At 56.7% G+C, this 13513-nt stretch overlaps 2 protein-coding genes across 2 annotated transcripts; both read left to right on the forward strand.

Moving 5' to 3' along the window:
- Window positions 1-906: 906 nt before the first annotated feature.
- SLC26A6 (solute carrier family 26 (anion exchanger), member 6) lies at window positions 907-10292 on the forward strand. The gene is made up of 22 exons (XM_006893018.1): window positions 907-929; window positions 2575-2733; window positions 2814-2953; window positions 3100-3210; window positions 3773-3921; window positions 4121-4285; window positions 4366-4518; window positions 4841-4923; window positions 5010-5157; window positions 5384-5497; window positions 5738-5815; window positions 6152-6247; window positions 6339-6445; window positions 6584-6653; window positions 7655-7747; window positions 7833-7934; window positions 8399-8521; window positions 8904-8973; window positions 9209-9447; window positions 9615-9669; window positions 9926-10062; window positions 10278-10292. Exons 1-22 carry the CDS (start codon window positions 907-909, stop codon window positions 10290-10292), a joined length of 2430 nt encoding a protein of 809 aa, XP_006893080.1.
- Window positions 10293-12320: 2028 nt separating this feature from the next.
- Window positions 12321-13221, forward strand: TMEM89 (transmembrane protein 89). The gene is made up of 2 exons (XM_006892934.1): window positions 12321-12614; window positions 13036-13221. Exons 1-2 carry the CDS (start codon window positions 12321-12323, stop codon window positions 13219-13221), a joined length of 480 nt encoding a protein of 159 aa, XP_006892996.1.
- Window positions 13222-13513: the final 292 nt, after the last annotated feature.

Raw genomic sequence — 13513 nt, forward strand, 5'->3', positions numbered from 1 at the left:
GATGCCCCTCTTTGGGTGGGTCCTGTCTCCCCACCTCAGCTCAGCGGCCTCCTCCCCTGTCTGTGTAAATTGTTCCGTGAAGCCGCGCTCTGTTTTGGGAATAAACTTCTATAAAAAACGGTGGCTCCCCTCTTTCTGCTTTCTCTTTGGGGGTTTCCAGCGAGTGGCAGTGAACGGTTTAGGTCCCACTGACCTTTAGGAGGACTCCAAGGCTCCTCCCCAATGTCCAGTTCCAAGAATATCTTATTTATTTTTAGCCCATTTCATCAGAGATTTGCACTAGGTTTCTCTCCCTTTGAGTCTAAATTCTGACCTTTCGCCTTGTGAATAAGAAGGGTGAGGACAGGGGACATCCCCTGCTTAGGCAACCATTGGCTGAGGACATCAGGATCAGCCCACCCACCCTAAGCCCTGGCCCTCGCAGCCCGCCCACCGGCCCTTTGCACTCAAAGCCTGGCTGGCGCCTTGGTGACCTGGGTGTATCCTTCGGGTATGAGGCCCCCATTGTGCTCCTCGTAGGGAGGGAGTATCACAGCCTCTTTTCTGGCCAAGGAGGCCTTGGACGTGGCCTCTGCAGCTCAAAGAAAGTTTGAGGATGGCGCTCTAAGCTGGAGGCGTGATAGCCCCCCACATATTTGGGTCTCCTCCAAAAGGCTAAGAGTTCAGGCCCCTTTCTCATCCCGCGGGGCCTCGGTCTCACTGGGCTCGGCTGGGGCAGGGATGGGGTTGAGGATGACTACGCGCAGTACGTGGGGCGGAAGGGGTTAACCCGCCCAGGGAGCCTCACGTGGGACCCCACTCCAGCTCGCTGATTGGCCCAACTTTCCGCTTCCAGTGCCGCTTTCCGATCCTAGCGGCCTCCTGCCTGAGCCGCGGGACCAGCCGCCGCGCGGCCGCTAGCCCGCAATGGGGTTGGCAGAAGCGTCGGGGTGAGTGTGGGCGCGGCCCGTCCCCGCGGCCTGGCGCGCGTGTGCGCGAGGCGCAAACCCCAGCGCGGGCGCCCGGGCGCCCCGGGCAGCTCAGAACCGGGGATCACCGGGCCCCCACCAACCGGGGATTTCCTGCATGCGGCGCCTGGCTTTACCGTTTTTGCCGATTTTCTCCAGGCCTGTGGACCCCGGCCTTGGTGCGCTGTGCGGAAAGCCGTTCAAGCCCCGCCGGACGCTGGCCCGAGGGCCTTGGGGAGGTGGCTGCGGATGGAGGAGCCCTGGCCCCCGACGTGTCCCGGTTGGGGGGGCGTTGGGGGTGAGAGGTCTCTGCAAGAAGTCCCAGGCTGAGACTTGCACATGAACTGCCCTCAGCAGGCGGCCCAGCTCATTGAAACGGGTTCTGCTGACCAGGGACTGAGCTTCCCGGCCCCTAGTATTCCTGAACCCTCCTCGAGGGAGGGGCCAGCGATGTAGCCTCCGCCCCCCAAGCATAGGAGGGGAGGGAGCCCTTTATGGGTGTGTGACTCACGGAGGAGGGGTGAGGGGGCTCAGAGATCTCCGGAGACAGTGGTGCCTGGAGGATCTGTTTTGCCCCGGCTCCACTCCCTCTTGCAAACGGGACATTCCGGTAGAGAGATTTTTCTCTGGTGAGTGTCTGCCCCGGGGTAGGGGTGGGTTGACTTCTCCAGTTAAAAAAATCCTCTCTCCAGGTCAGAACTTCCCCAGGGACAAATTCCCCGGGACATAAGAGCTTCCCCAAGATAAGATCCTCTCTGTTGATATCTCCAATCTGGGGAAAGATATGTCCCGGACAGCTTTTCTCCAGGTCAGGGTTTCTCTCCCAGATCAGAACGTTCTTGTCAGATCAGAGATTTCCCATCTGGTAAGAGCTGCCTCCTCCTCAAAAGACCACCCCCCTAGAAATCTAATCTGAAATCTAGTCCCAGGTGAGCTCTCTCTATCCCTGGGTGAGCGCTCCCTGATCCAGGATCCGAGAATTTCCCCTTCCAGCTGAGATCCCCTCTTTCCTAGAGCCGCCCCCACAAGTGAGAACATTTCCTGGCTTTTCCCACCCTTGGCCTGGGCTTGTAAACTAACCTGGATCCAGGGGCAACTTTGGCTTCAACTTTTTCTTCCCTTTGAGAAGTCGTCTTGTGGAGACCTGGGACTTGGAAAGGGATTTGTCCAAAGAACTTCATCCAGGGTTTGCTGGATTCCTTCCCTGAATGTCCTCCCAGCCAGCCGGCCCTGGGCTCATGGGGCAACTGGATAAAGACGCAGAGGCTGGCCAGGGATTGGCTGGAGGAAGGGAATGGACTGGGAGGGGCAAGTCAGCCGCCTCAGCAGGGACTGATAGAGCCCTAAGGGTTTGACAGCCACACCTGGTCTGGATGTGTGGATCTTGCTCATCCTCTGTCTCTTCTTGGGAGACTTTGGCCCAGCAAGAGACTTCTACCAGCCAAAGTCCAGGCCCGCTCCTGTTTGGGTGTGGGCATGGGGCCCATAGAGGGCAGCTAAGGCCTGGACCTCTTTGTGGTTCAGAGCCTGGACAAATCAGTTCTTCTCTGTTCCCAGATGTGGGTGTGTAGGGGAGCTGGGCCAGGGGGTGTCCTTAGGGTGTTTTTCTTGTTTCATTGTGTTCCAGACCAAGGGATACGCAGGCACTGCTGTCTGCATCCCAGGCAATGGAGCTGCAGAGGCGAGACTACCATGTGGAACGGCCGCTGCTGAACCAGGAGCAGCTGGAGCAGCTGGGACACTGGAGCTCAGGGTCCCCCACCAGCCACTGGCGGAGCTGGTTTCAGTAAGTTCAGGGATGGAGCCTGAAGACTCTGGCAGTGCCAGACAACCCCTGTTCCTGATACCTGCCCTTCATGTCCTCAGGTGCTCCCGAGCTCGGGCCCGTGCCCTGCTGTTACAGCGCCTTCCTGTTTTGGCCTGGCTACCCAGATACCCAGTGCGTGAGTGGCTTCTGGGTGATCTGCTGTCAGGCCTGAGTGTGGCCATCATGCAGCTACCACAGGGTGAGCCACCTCCCACCGGGGAATTCTAACCCTTGACCCTTGGGTGGTGACCCCTAACCTTTCAAGGTCCAGATCTGTAAATCCTGGGGTCTGGGGCCCCCTCAACCTTTCCAGGCCCTGGCCTCAATGTTACCATGTCACCCTAGGTCTGGCCTATGCTCTCCTGGCTGGACTACCTCCTGTGTTTGGCCTCTACAGTTCCTTCTACCCCGTCTTCATCTACTTCCTGTTTGGCACTTCCCGGCACATCTCTATAGGTAGGAGGAGCAGACTGGGAATGTGGGAGAATGCCTACATCCACCATGAAAGATAGGCTGAAGGAGGGCTGAGCAGGGTAGGGGAGTTAGAGAGGATGATGGTGCTAGGCACTAGGAGGTCAGCCTACAGGTCATCCTGAGACAGGGCTGGGCTCCTGACCACAGCAGGAGACTTGAGAAGTCCTGGCTCCAGGAAGGTAAGTGTAGGTGGGGCAGCTCTAAGAGGCAGAATCCTGGAGGAAGCCTGACCAACATGTCAGCAAGTGAAGTCCACTTCCCCTTTCTGCATTTCACAAGAAGAGCTGTTACTTGACTAATGGATATAAGTGGGCCCGTGAACAACACTGCTCACCATTGCTGGGCATCGTCAGGGGCCCTTGAGCTCAGGGTACATTCCTGATCCTGGGCGTACCTGACTACCAGCATGCCTCCTGTTGGCACAGCCATTATCCCAGGGTATTGGTCCTAATACTGGACATTCCTTGGGCTCTTTGATAAGATCAAGGCTCCACAGCAGAGTAATGTCCCCATCCCTCAGATTTGCCCTGCCATGTCCTTGCAGGAACGTTTGCTATCATGTCTGTGATGGTGGGCAGTGTGACAGAATCCCTGGCCCCGAGTGACCCCCTTCAGGACCTAAACAGCACAGTCCTCATGGATAAAAGGGTGCAGCTGGCTTCCACACTCAGTGTCCTTGTTGGCCTCTTCCAGGTACGAGGGAGTCAGGAGTGAGTTAACCCCATCAGTTTCCTTCCCCTCTCTGTCCCACCCCTGACCAGTTCTTTTGAGTATCTGACCATTGATCACTCTTGCTGGCAGCTCCTCTTCCTGCAGTCCTGTCTGCCCCGAGCTCCACCCCTTGCCCTGAGTATCTCACTTCTCCTGACTGTCTCCTCCTTTCCTTTCATAGGTGGGGCTTGGCCTGGTCCACTTTGGCTTTGTGGTCACCTACCTGTCAGAGCCTCTGGTCCGAAGCTATACCACGGCTGCGTCTGTGCATGTCTTTGTATCACAACTCAAGTACGTGTTCGGCCTTCAGCTGAGCAGCCACTCTGGACCCTTGTCCCTCATCTATGTGAGTGAGGGTAGGAGGCAGGCTGGGTGGGTGTGTCCCGCCACCTCAGATGCTGGCTGTGACCCCCACCTCTCCACCAGACAGTGCTGGAAGTCTGCTCCAAGCTGCGCCAGAGCGTGGTCGGCACCGTCATCACTGCAGTTGTGGCGGGCGTGGTGCTCATGGTGGTGAAGCTTTTGAATGACAAGCTGCGGCGGCACCTGCCTGTACCGCTGCCTGGGGAACTGCTCACGGTGAGGCGGCCAGGGGAGGAGGGCAGATGAGGGTCCATCCATGTCCTGGGGACCACCCTCTGGCATTTGAGGGTTAGTTGGAATGGGCCCCGCCAGGGTTCTTGGTAAGAAGCCCCACATTGGTATGTCCATCCACCACCTGACAGCATTTACTCCTCTCCCCAAATGGTCATGTCTGTTTCTCACCCTACTGACACCACCCCGTCTCTCTGAAGATTTCTCCCCAGAGTCTCTCTCCTCACCCCCAGAAGTTTAACCATCGTTTAACAACTGACAGGTGTTGCCAACTTCTCCCTCCCCTAACTCTCCTCTCTTTCCCCAGCTCATAGGGGCCACAGCCATCTCCTATGGTGTGGGCCTGAACCAGAAATTCCAGGTGGACATCGTGGGTACCATCCCTGCAGGGTGGGCGCTGGTGCCCCATCAGGCCAGGGAGGGTTTGGGGGGCCAAGGCCATGACCTTCGGTGAGCCTCACAGATGCTCCCCGCAGGCTACGGCAACCAGTGGCTCCCGAGCCTAAGCTGTTCGCAGAGCTTGTGGGAAACGCCTTCGCCATTGCTGTGGTTGGCTTCGCCATTGCCATCTCCCTGGGGAAGATCTTTGCCCTGAAGCACGGCTACCGGGTGGACAGCAACCAGGTCTGGGGCAACACAGGATTTGTTGGGGGAACAACTAGGCCAGAGGAGTCTTGGGAACTGGGAGGAGGGAAGGTCAGGTGAGACACAGGTCTTCTGGGATGGTGTGGGGGGAGACAGTAGCAAGTGTTTGAGTGTCACTGCCTGGGGGTACTGTGTGAACGTAGACATAGTGGGGCGGTGACAAGGCATCGGTCTGCTCACATCCGTACCCATTCCCTCACCCCAGGAGCTGGTGGCCCTTGGCCTTAGTAACTTCATTGGGGGCATCTTCCTGTGTTTCCCCATCAGCTGCTCCATGTCCCGGAGCCTGGTGCAGGAGAGCACCGGAGGGAACACGCAGGTGGGCTGTAGATCAGTGATGCGAACCTGTGCACCCCGACTCTGCTCTGCCAACGTCATCCCTGCTCTGTCCATTGCCTCACCCCCCACGCCAGCCCCTCAGTCACTCGTGCATTATTCCTGCTCACCCATGCTCACTCCACTCACCTCCTCTGACACCCGCTCCTCTCTGCTCCTGATCACTTCACTCCCAGCCCTCCATGTTCACCTCCGTCCACCCTTCCTTCCCCCTTCCCTATAGGTGGCTGGAGCTGTCTCCTCCCTCTTCATCCTCATCATCATCCTCAAACTTGGGGAACTCTTCCAAGACCTCCCTAAGGTGAGCCCCACCCTCGTCCCCGTCCACCTGGGTTTGATCAGTCAGTCAGGTCCCGGATGAGAGACAGGAACGCAAGGTTAAGATGTTTGAGGTGAGAGTTGACGTCAAAGGTCAGGGGTCACAGGGAGCACTGGTGGCCTCATCCATAGGGAGTTGCTTTGGTAATCCAGAGGTCAGCGGTTAGAACCTGTAAGAGACAAAGTCATGTTTCCAGGGAAAGGAGCGGACACCAGTTGGTTCTGCTGGGATTGTGGCCAGATACTTGGGGACAGTTGGGGGTCACATCTGGTGTCTGACATCCTCGGTGTGTTTTTCTCAATGACGCCTCGCCCCCAGGCAGTCCTGGCTGCCACCATTATTGTGAACCTGAAGGGCATGTTGATGCAGTTCAAGGACATATGCACGCTCTGGAAGACCAATCGAGTAGATCTGGTAAGAGGCCTGTGACCCCAGGGGTGGGCCTGGGAGGTCTCCAGTCTTCTGGCCCCTCTCGACCCTGTTGACTCTTCCCTTCTGTTCTCAGCTCATCTGGTTGGTGACCTTTGTGGCTACCATCCTGCTGAACCTGGACCTTGGCCTGGCAGTTTCGGTGGTCTTCTCCCTGCTGCTGGTGGTGGTCCGCACACAGCTGTGAGTCAAACCCTCGTTTGTTCTAGGGAGATGAGGAGGGAGGTCGCTGGCTGCATATCTCTGGGTAGACCCCCTCCCAAGGCTCTTTAGATACCCTGTTCTTTTCCCCTCACCTGGAGCTCACTCTCCCCTCCACAGACCCCGCTACTCTGTCCTGGGGCAGGTGCCAGGCACGGATGTTTACAGAGACGTGGCCGAATACTCAGAGGTGAGTGGCAGGGGCTGAGGAGGCTTTTGTGGGTGTGGTGGGACAGGAGCAAGAGAAGGATGAGGGATTTGTCAGCTCCCTCCTTACGGGGCAATGTCACTAGCAGCTGGGGACACTTTGGCTTTTGTCCTTGGAATTTCAAGGTAGGTATTTGAGTCCGTGACCCATCCCTGGGCAGAAGGGAAGCATAGACAGAGCTGGGTCTAGATGTCCATGAGGCAGATACAGTCTTTGAACCAAATAGCACGACTTTGCCTTTGGAGCAGCCCTCAGTCAGGGGTGTCAGAGAGGCGGGATCTTGAGACATCAGGAATTAGGATCTGCGTCCTGATCTGATCAGTGGAATCTCTAAATCTCCAATCATTCCCTCCCTGAGACGTCTCATGCCTGGTGCTGGAGACATAGGTGCAAGTTTCTGGAATAAGATAAGCATTTTTCCCTTCACACAGAGTCTTGAAGACTGGGGACAGTGCAACATGGCGGACTGGAGGAGGAGCTGAAAGCTCCAGGATGTAGGGGAGGGCAGGAGGGAGCTGTCCAGTTGGAGGAAAAGGGCCAGACTGCTGAGTGGGGGTGTGGGCTGTGTCTCAAATGGTGGGCGGAACTCAGAGAGTTGGCAACTCAGAGGGTCTTGGGCTGTGTGCAGAGAACAGTGCTGGGGTGGAGGGGTGAGGGCTGCCAAGGCCTAGCCTCCAGGGAGAGACAGGAAGGGAGGGTGGGAATGTGCCCTGGAGGAAGCCCAGGCAGGCCTGGCTGAGGAGCTGGACCGAGGAAGGGGCGCAGAGCCACTGTAGGGTGGGGCTATAGGCAGGACACCACCGGGCTCTGGCCTAAGCCCGTGGGTGACACAGAGACCCTGGCTGGGCCCACACTGGCCGAGAAGCAGAGGGTTAAAGCAGTGGGCACTGGACTGGAACACTGTAGGGAAGAAATTCAGGAAAACAAGATATAGCCAGAGGAGGAGCCATGCTCAGCCCTGTGCCAACTCCAACATTTCCCAGGCCAAGGAGGTCCCCGGCGTGAAGATCTTCCGCTCCTCGGTCACCATGTACTTTGCCAATGCTGAACTCTACAGCGACACGCTGAAGCAGAGGGTGAGGCGTGGGACCACCTGGTGGGTGACAGAGGCCCCTGCCCGCCCCCTATACCCACACTCCCTCCCATGACATTCTTCTCCAGTGTGGTGTGGATGTCGACCAGCTCCTGTCCCGGAAGAAGAAGCTGCTCCGGAAGCAGGAGCTAAAGCTGAAGAGGACGCAGAAGAAGCAGCCTAAGAAACAGGCAGGGACCTCTTTCATCCAGTGACATCTGACCTCACTCAGCCTTTCCCCTAATCGCTGTCTCTTCCTGTGGACTTCTGCCCCTGTCCTGGTGCTGACGTCACTCTGGCCTTTTTCCCAGACTCCAGCTTCTTGACGTCCCACCCTGAGTCTTCATCCCTCCTCCTTTCTCCCTGGTGCCTCCAGGGACCCTGCTTCTCTTCCCTGGCAGGTTAGGGCTCCAGGTGGTGTTTTCTTTTCCTCCCACCTCCCGAGCCAGTTCCTCTGTGAACCACCACAGTCCTCTTCCATGTGTATCATTGTTCCTAGAATTGGCTGCTGACCAAGTCAAGCTCTGGGTCCCACAATGTTGGGTCCTGGCTCATCTACTTGCCCAAAGCCAGGGAACGTCACCAGGCCTGTCTAACAAGGCTTTTATGTGGCAACTAGGTGAGTTCTTTCCCCTTCTCCGTCCTTCTGGCCTAGGCTGCCTCCTCCAAGGGCACCTCATTCTTCATAAATGTCAACGCCAGTCCTGGGGCTACGGAGATCAACAATGTCGGGCCTGGAGCTGCTGAGATCAACAGTGTGGAGAACTCCAAGGTCAAGGTGAGATCAGAGGCGGCAGAGGAGGACCAAGCTATGAGTGCCCTCACGTTTGTGTTTGGAGGGTCACCCGGGAGCCATCAGCGGTGGGTTCAGGCAGCCACCAGTCAGAGGAATGGAGTTGTTGGACAATCTCATTCTGTGAGGAGCTCGCTGGTGACACGACACAGAACTTCCAGTGGCTTCCTTGTCTGTCATCCAAGGCACTGACTGTGTAGATACTACCAGAACCCTCAGTCTGCTCTTGGGCAGAGAAAAGGAGTTGGATGGGTAGGGAAAAAAAATCTAGGTGTCAAAGAAGACACCGAGCTCTTGATGGAAAGTACAGTGGGGTGTGAGGTGTCTGTGTGTGAATGTACCCCTGTGAGCATGCTCCTCTCTGCAGGACTTAGCTGCCCCCCACACGTCTGCTGTGTCCCTGAGTCTTCGCCCTACTCCGCTCTGGCTGGCTGAGGGTGCAGGGCGTGGTCACCCCTTTCTCAGGTGTCCTTGTTAATCCTGGGGCCGCCTGGTAGCAGAGCAGCACGTGCGTGTCTGTGTGCTTCCGAGTCTATATGTGTCCTTTTATGTGACCTGTGTGTTCTTCCTGCCCGTGTGATTCCCCCACGCCCAAGTCCTCCTGCATCTTCAGTATATCCCCAGTGTGCCCCTCATGTATGTAGCTGTTCACACCGGCTGTGTGCTCTACAGCTGACTCTGTGTCTCTGTGTCCCTGCCCTCGCCTCATCAAGGACAACCCGTGCAGCTTGTCTGGTTTTCCAGAGGATGAGCCAGAAGGTACAGCAGCCAGCAACCAAGAAGGTGCCAAGGCCCCAGGCGGGTCCACGCTGAAGGCCCTCGGCCTGCCGCAGCCCGACTTCCACAGCCTCGTCCTGGACCTGAGTGCCCTTTCTTTTGTGGACACTGTGTGCCTCAAGAACCTGAAGAATGTGAGGGCTTGGGCACCTCCGGGGAGGACCCAGGGGACAAGACAGCCTCCACCACGCTGACCCCCCGTAACTGGTTCTGAACCCCGTCAGAGCCTTCTGCCTCCCTCTGACCTCTCCTTCCAAGCCTCCCTCCGCAGCCCACACGAGTCTTCCCTTTTCTGCTGTAGATTTTCCGTGACTTCCGGGAGATTGAGGTGGAGGTGTACTTGGCTGCCTGCCATGGTAGGTGGGGTGGAGGCAGGCAGTGTGGTCCGGGGAAGAGGTGACACAAAAGGGGAGGAACCCATCTTTCTCTGAATCTGTGGGTCGTAGCTGTTCTGGGGTCATGATTGACCTCTAGAGGTTGGGGTTGGTGTTTAGCTATAGCCAAAAGAACAGACGTCAGGGTTAATAGAGATCAAAACATTCTTCTGGTTCCTGGGGGCTGTGGTGTCCTTATGGCTCTGAGAATCCAAGCTGACCCTCTCCTTGCCTACAGCCCCTGTAATCACCCAGCTTGAGGCCGGCAACTTCTTCGATGCATCCATCACTAAGCAGCACGTCTTTGCCACTGTCCATGATGCGGTCAGCTTTGCCCTCCAGCATCCAAGGTCCGGCTCCATGGACACTGTTCTGGTGAGCTGACCTCTGGCCCACTGAGCCCTTTTTTATTTCTTTCTGGCTCTAGGAATGCCACCCTAGTGACCACAGTTGCCTTGATGGACTCCTTACCTTGGGAGAAAGTTGCCCCTGGGGACAGAGGTTGCCTTCCTGATGGAGGAGTGATATGTGTTGGAGGAAAAATCCTCTGGAAACAACTAGAGCTTCTCTCTCTCCTCTTGTCTACTCAGGTCACCAAGTTCTGAAGGTGTTACTACCCCATGTAAGACTGCCCACCTCTAGAGGGTATGATGGGGGGCCCTGGCGATGCCTCCACCGCTTGGCTGCTTACAGATGCCACGCAGGAGTTTCCCTCCACGTGTGTACTCACACACACACACACTCTCACACATACAACTCAGGGATGGAGGTCCTGGGACTCCCAAGTTTCATTCTCCAGGCCCTGATTGGGGTCTTGGAGGGAGGCTGGCACTGGCCAGGGTCAAGGCTTGGAGCCAAAGTGAGTTGTTAGCATTAAGAATAAAGATTTGTTTGCTTAACTCCTGGCTCTGCTCTGACTTGGTGGGGGGTTGGCTGGGAGTGGGAGAGGTGTCCTGAGGTAGCTCTTTTAATTCTTCTTATGCTTCATAGTGGGAAATAGGGTCAGATTGGGAGGACGATGTGGGGAGAGCAGTGTCAGGCAGCAAGGAAAATTAGGAGGCTGGCCCCATGATGCAGTATCCCAGGCTCAACTTTTTCCCAGCCACCCACAGCCTTCCGAGTCTGCGTCCTTGGCTTTAACAGGCTTGGAATCAGAGCTCTCAGGAAATAACCTGTTCTCAGGGACACCAGATAAGGTGCAGGGTAGGGCAGGTGCCATGAGGCAGTCCTTCCAGGGTGTGGGGTAAGCACCTGACTCAGTGCAGGGAGCACAGATGTTCACAGATGCTGGGGGTGTGTATTTAAAAATAAAAACAGATTTTCTAGGTGTGGGGTGGGGGCGGAGAAGGCCTCTTCATGTCATCACATCACCTGGGCTTTGCAGGTCACTGGCAGCCAGAAAGCATGTAGCCCATTACTGCCTTAAAATGCAAACATTGTGGCACATGGCACAGTGGGTAGTGGTCTTCTACCAGTGCTGACAGCCTGAGGGATGATGAGGGGAGGAGTGAGCCTGGAATCTTCCTGGGACTTAGTTGTGCTCCTTCCTCACCAGTAAAAGAGAAATGATAACAGTATTGCCCAGCTCTGCTTTTATTTATAAATATCAATATATTTGTATCACAACACCCCCACCCTCCCATCCCCAGAGCCACTCAGTCCAGGAAGGCAGATCTGTGTGTCTACTCAGCATGGTCCCAGCTGACAGGAGGGCCATGTGCCCCATGGCGGGGACTTGGTAAATATTGACTAAAAGAAGCCGATATACTGGGATAGGAGAGGGACCTCAAAGAAGAGAGTGCAGGTGGTTGGAAATGCTTTGGATCCAAGGCGTTGTGAGAGACCCGCGTTGCCCAGGGTGGTCACAGAAGGAAGCTGCAGGGAGAAGCTGAAGGTCAAGCTGTGGGAAGGTGTCTTTCTAGAAGGGGGTAGTAGCATTCCTGGCTTCAGGAAGAGCAGGTATATTTGGGGAATATGAAGGAACAGGGAAGATTGATGGAAAGACCCCAGCTCTGAAGATCGCACGGGCCCGGGTGAGGCCTTCAGCCTTTGTTCTGAGAAGGATGTCACCGGTGGGTTTTGATCAAGCACCTAACTCAGTCTCCCCCACATATGTTAAGGACCCACTCTGCTGTGGTGTAGACTGTGGAGCCGAGGTGGAGGGAGGAAGGCAGGGGACTGGAGAACAGCTTTGTGAATGTGGTCTGGGCTGATGACACCACTGATGGGGGTTACAGCTGACTTAAAGGACTGCAGGGGTTAAAGAGGTCTGAGAGGGAAAGGAGAAAAGTTGGGGGGAGGGGAAGGAGTTCTTCCTTCAGTCTTGGGCTGACCCACTCAATGGCTGGGGGTGGCCAGAGAGTATCCATCATGTGTGGGACACCCAGGAATAAGACTCGGTCTGAGATCGTGGCCCACAGTCACAGAGGCCTTCAGGCCCAGGGCCCCAAGCCTGCCATCCTGCCCTCACCCCTGGAGCCTGCTCCCTTTGGCTCTTTACTCCCATCCATTTTCTGGCCATGAGCCCAGCTGGAACGTGCCACCTTGGAACCAGAGTCACGGCTGCCTTTGGGGGAGGGGTGTTTGCCGGTTGCCAGGCGCCCGGGTTCCGGCCTCAGACACCTGCCGCAGCCATGCTGCCCACACAGTCCTTACCAGCCTTGCTGCTGCTCCTGCCGGCAGTACCTGCCTTTGCCCGCACCTGGTCCAGGCCCCTCTGGTACCAGGTGGGAATAGACCTGCAGCCCTTGGGGTGCCAGTCAAATGGCCTGGAGGGTTACAAGGGTGTCCTGGGATGTCCTGGCAGTTGGATGGGTCTGGGTTTGTCTGGCCACATCTACCCAGTGGCTGGAGTCACTGTCACCACCATGATGCTAGTGATTAGCCGAGCGATGCTGCGACGGCGTGCACCGGCCACCAAGGGTGAGGTGAGCTGTACTGCCCTGTTCTCCCCAGCCTCCTGCCTCTGCTGGTATCCAGTGTGTCCAGAGCCCTCACCAGCCCTCTCAGCCCACTAGTGTACACGCATGCTGTGTAGCCCTGCTGTCTCGCTCTGCCCATACCTCATGACCCCTACATCTGCCCGCACATCTCCATGGAGCCCGTGTTCATTACCCATCAACCCCTGACCATGCCCTGTCTGTCCCCTTTGGTTCTGTTTTGTGGACCAGCTCCCACTGGTCCATGACTAGCCCTCGCCCACATCAGGTCCACACTAATCCTCCATTCTCCTGGGTCCCTGTCTTCTGTCATGGTCTCCCACCCCAGCCCTTCACTCTGGCTCCACACTGTCCCTCACGACAGCCCCATCCTGCCCCTCTGCCCTCCTCACTCCCGCCTTTTGGCCAGCATGCGCAGGTGACGCCTGTTTCCTGTGGACCCCGGAAGCGACGGGCCCCGGTCTCAGAGCGCAGCCTGCTCCTGGGCATTCTGCACATGATGGACTCCCTTCTGGTTCATATAGAGAACCATCTGCAGCATGTAGCCACACGATCGGATATGCAAATAAAGGGGACTCCCACCCAGAGTGGGTGATCTAACGAATGCCTCTCTGTGCCTGATGGTCGGCTGGTGTGGAAGGTCCTGGGATAGAGCTGGGCCATGCGGAAGTTCTCCAAAGGGTCTGTCGGGCCCCACTGGCCCCTTCTCTATTCTTCAAGCCAGCTGACTTATCAAAGTCCTTGTGAGGGGCTCGGCCTCAGGACTTAGGTTGAGTGAGTGGGTCATAGAGGTCCACGTTGGCTCGTCCCCCTGTCAACTGGCCCTTTCTCCCTAGTGACCCCACCTCCAAGCAATCAACATGGCTCCTTTGGCCTGACTGACCCTT

Source organism: Elephantulus edwardii, unplaced genomic scaffold (genome assembly GCF_000299155.1).
Source record: "Elephantulus edwardii isolate Elephantulus edwardi_28Jun2011 unplaced genomic scaffold, EleEdw1.0 scaffold00121, whole genome shotgun sequence".
NCBI lineage: Eukaryota > Metazoa > Chordata > Mammalia > Macroscelidea > Macroscelididae > Elephantulus > Elephantulus edwardii.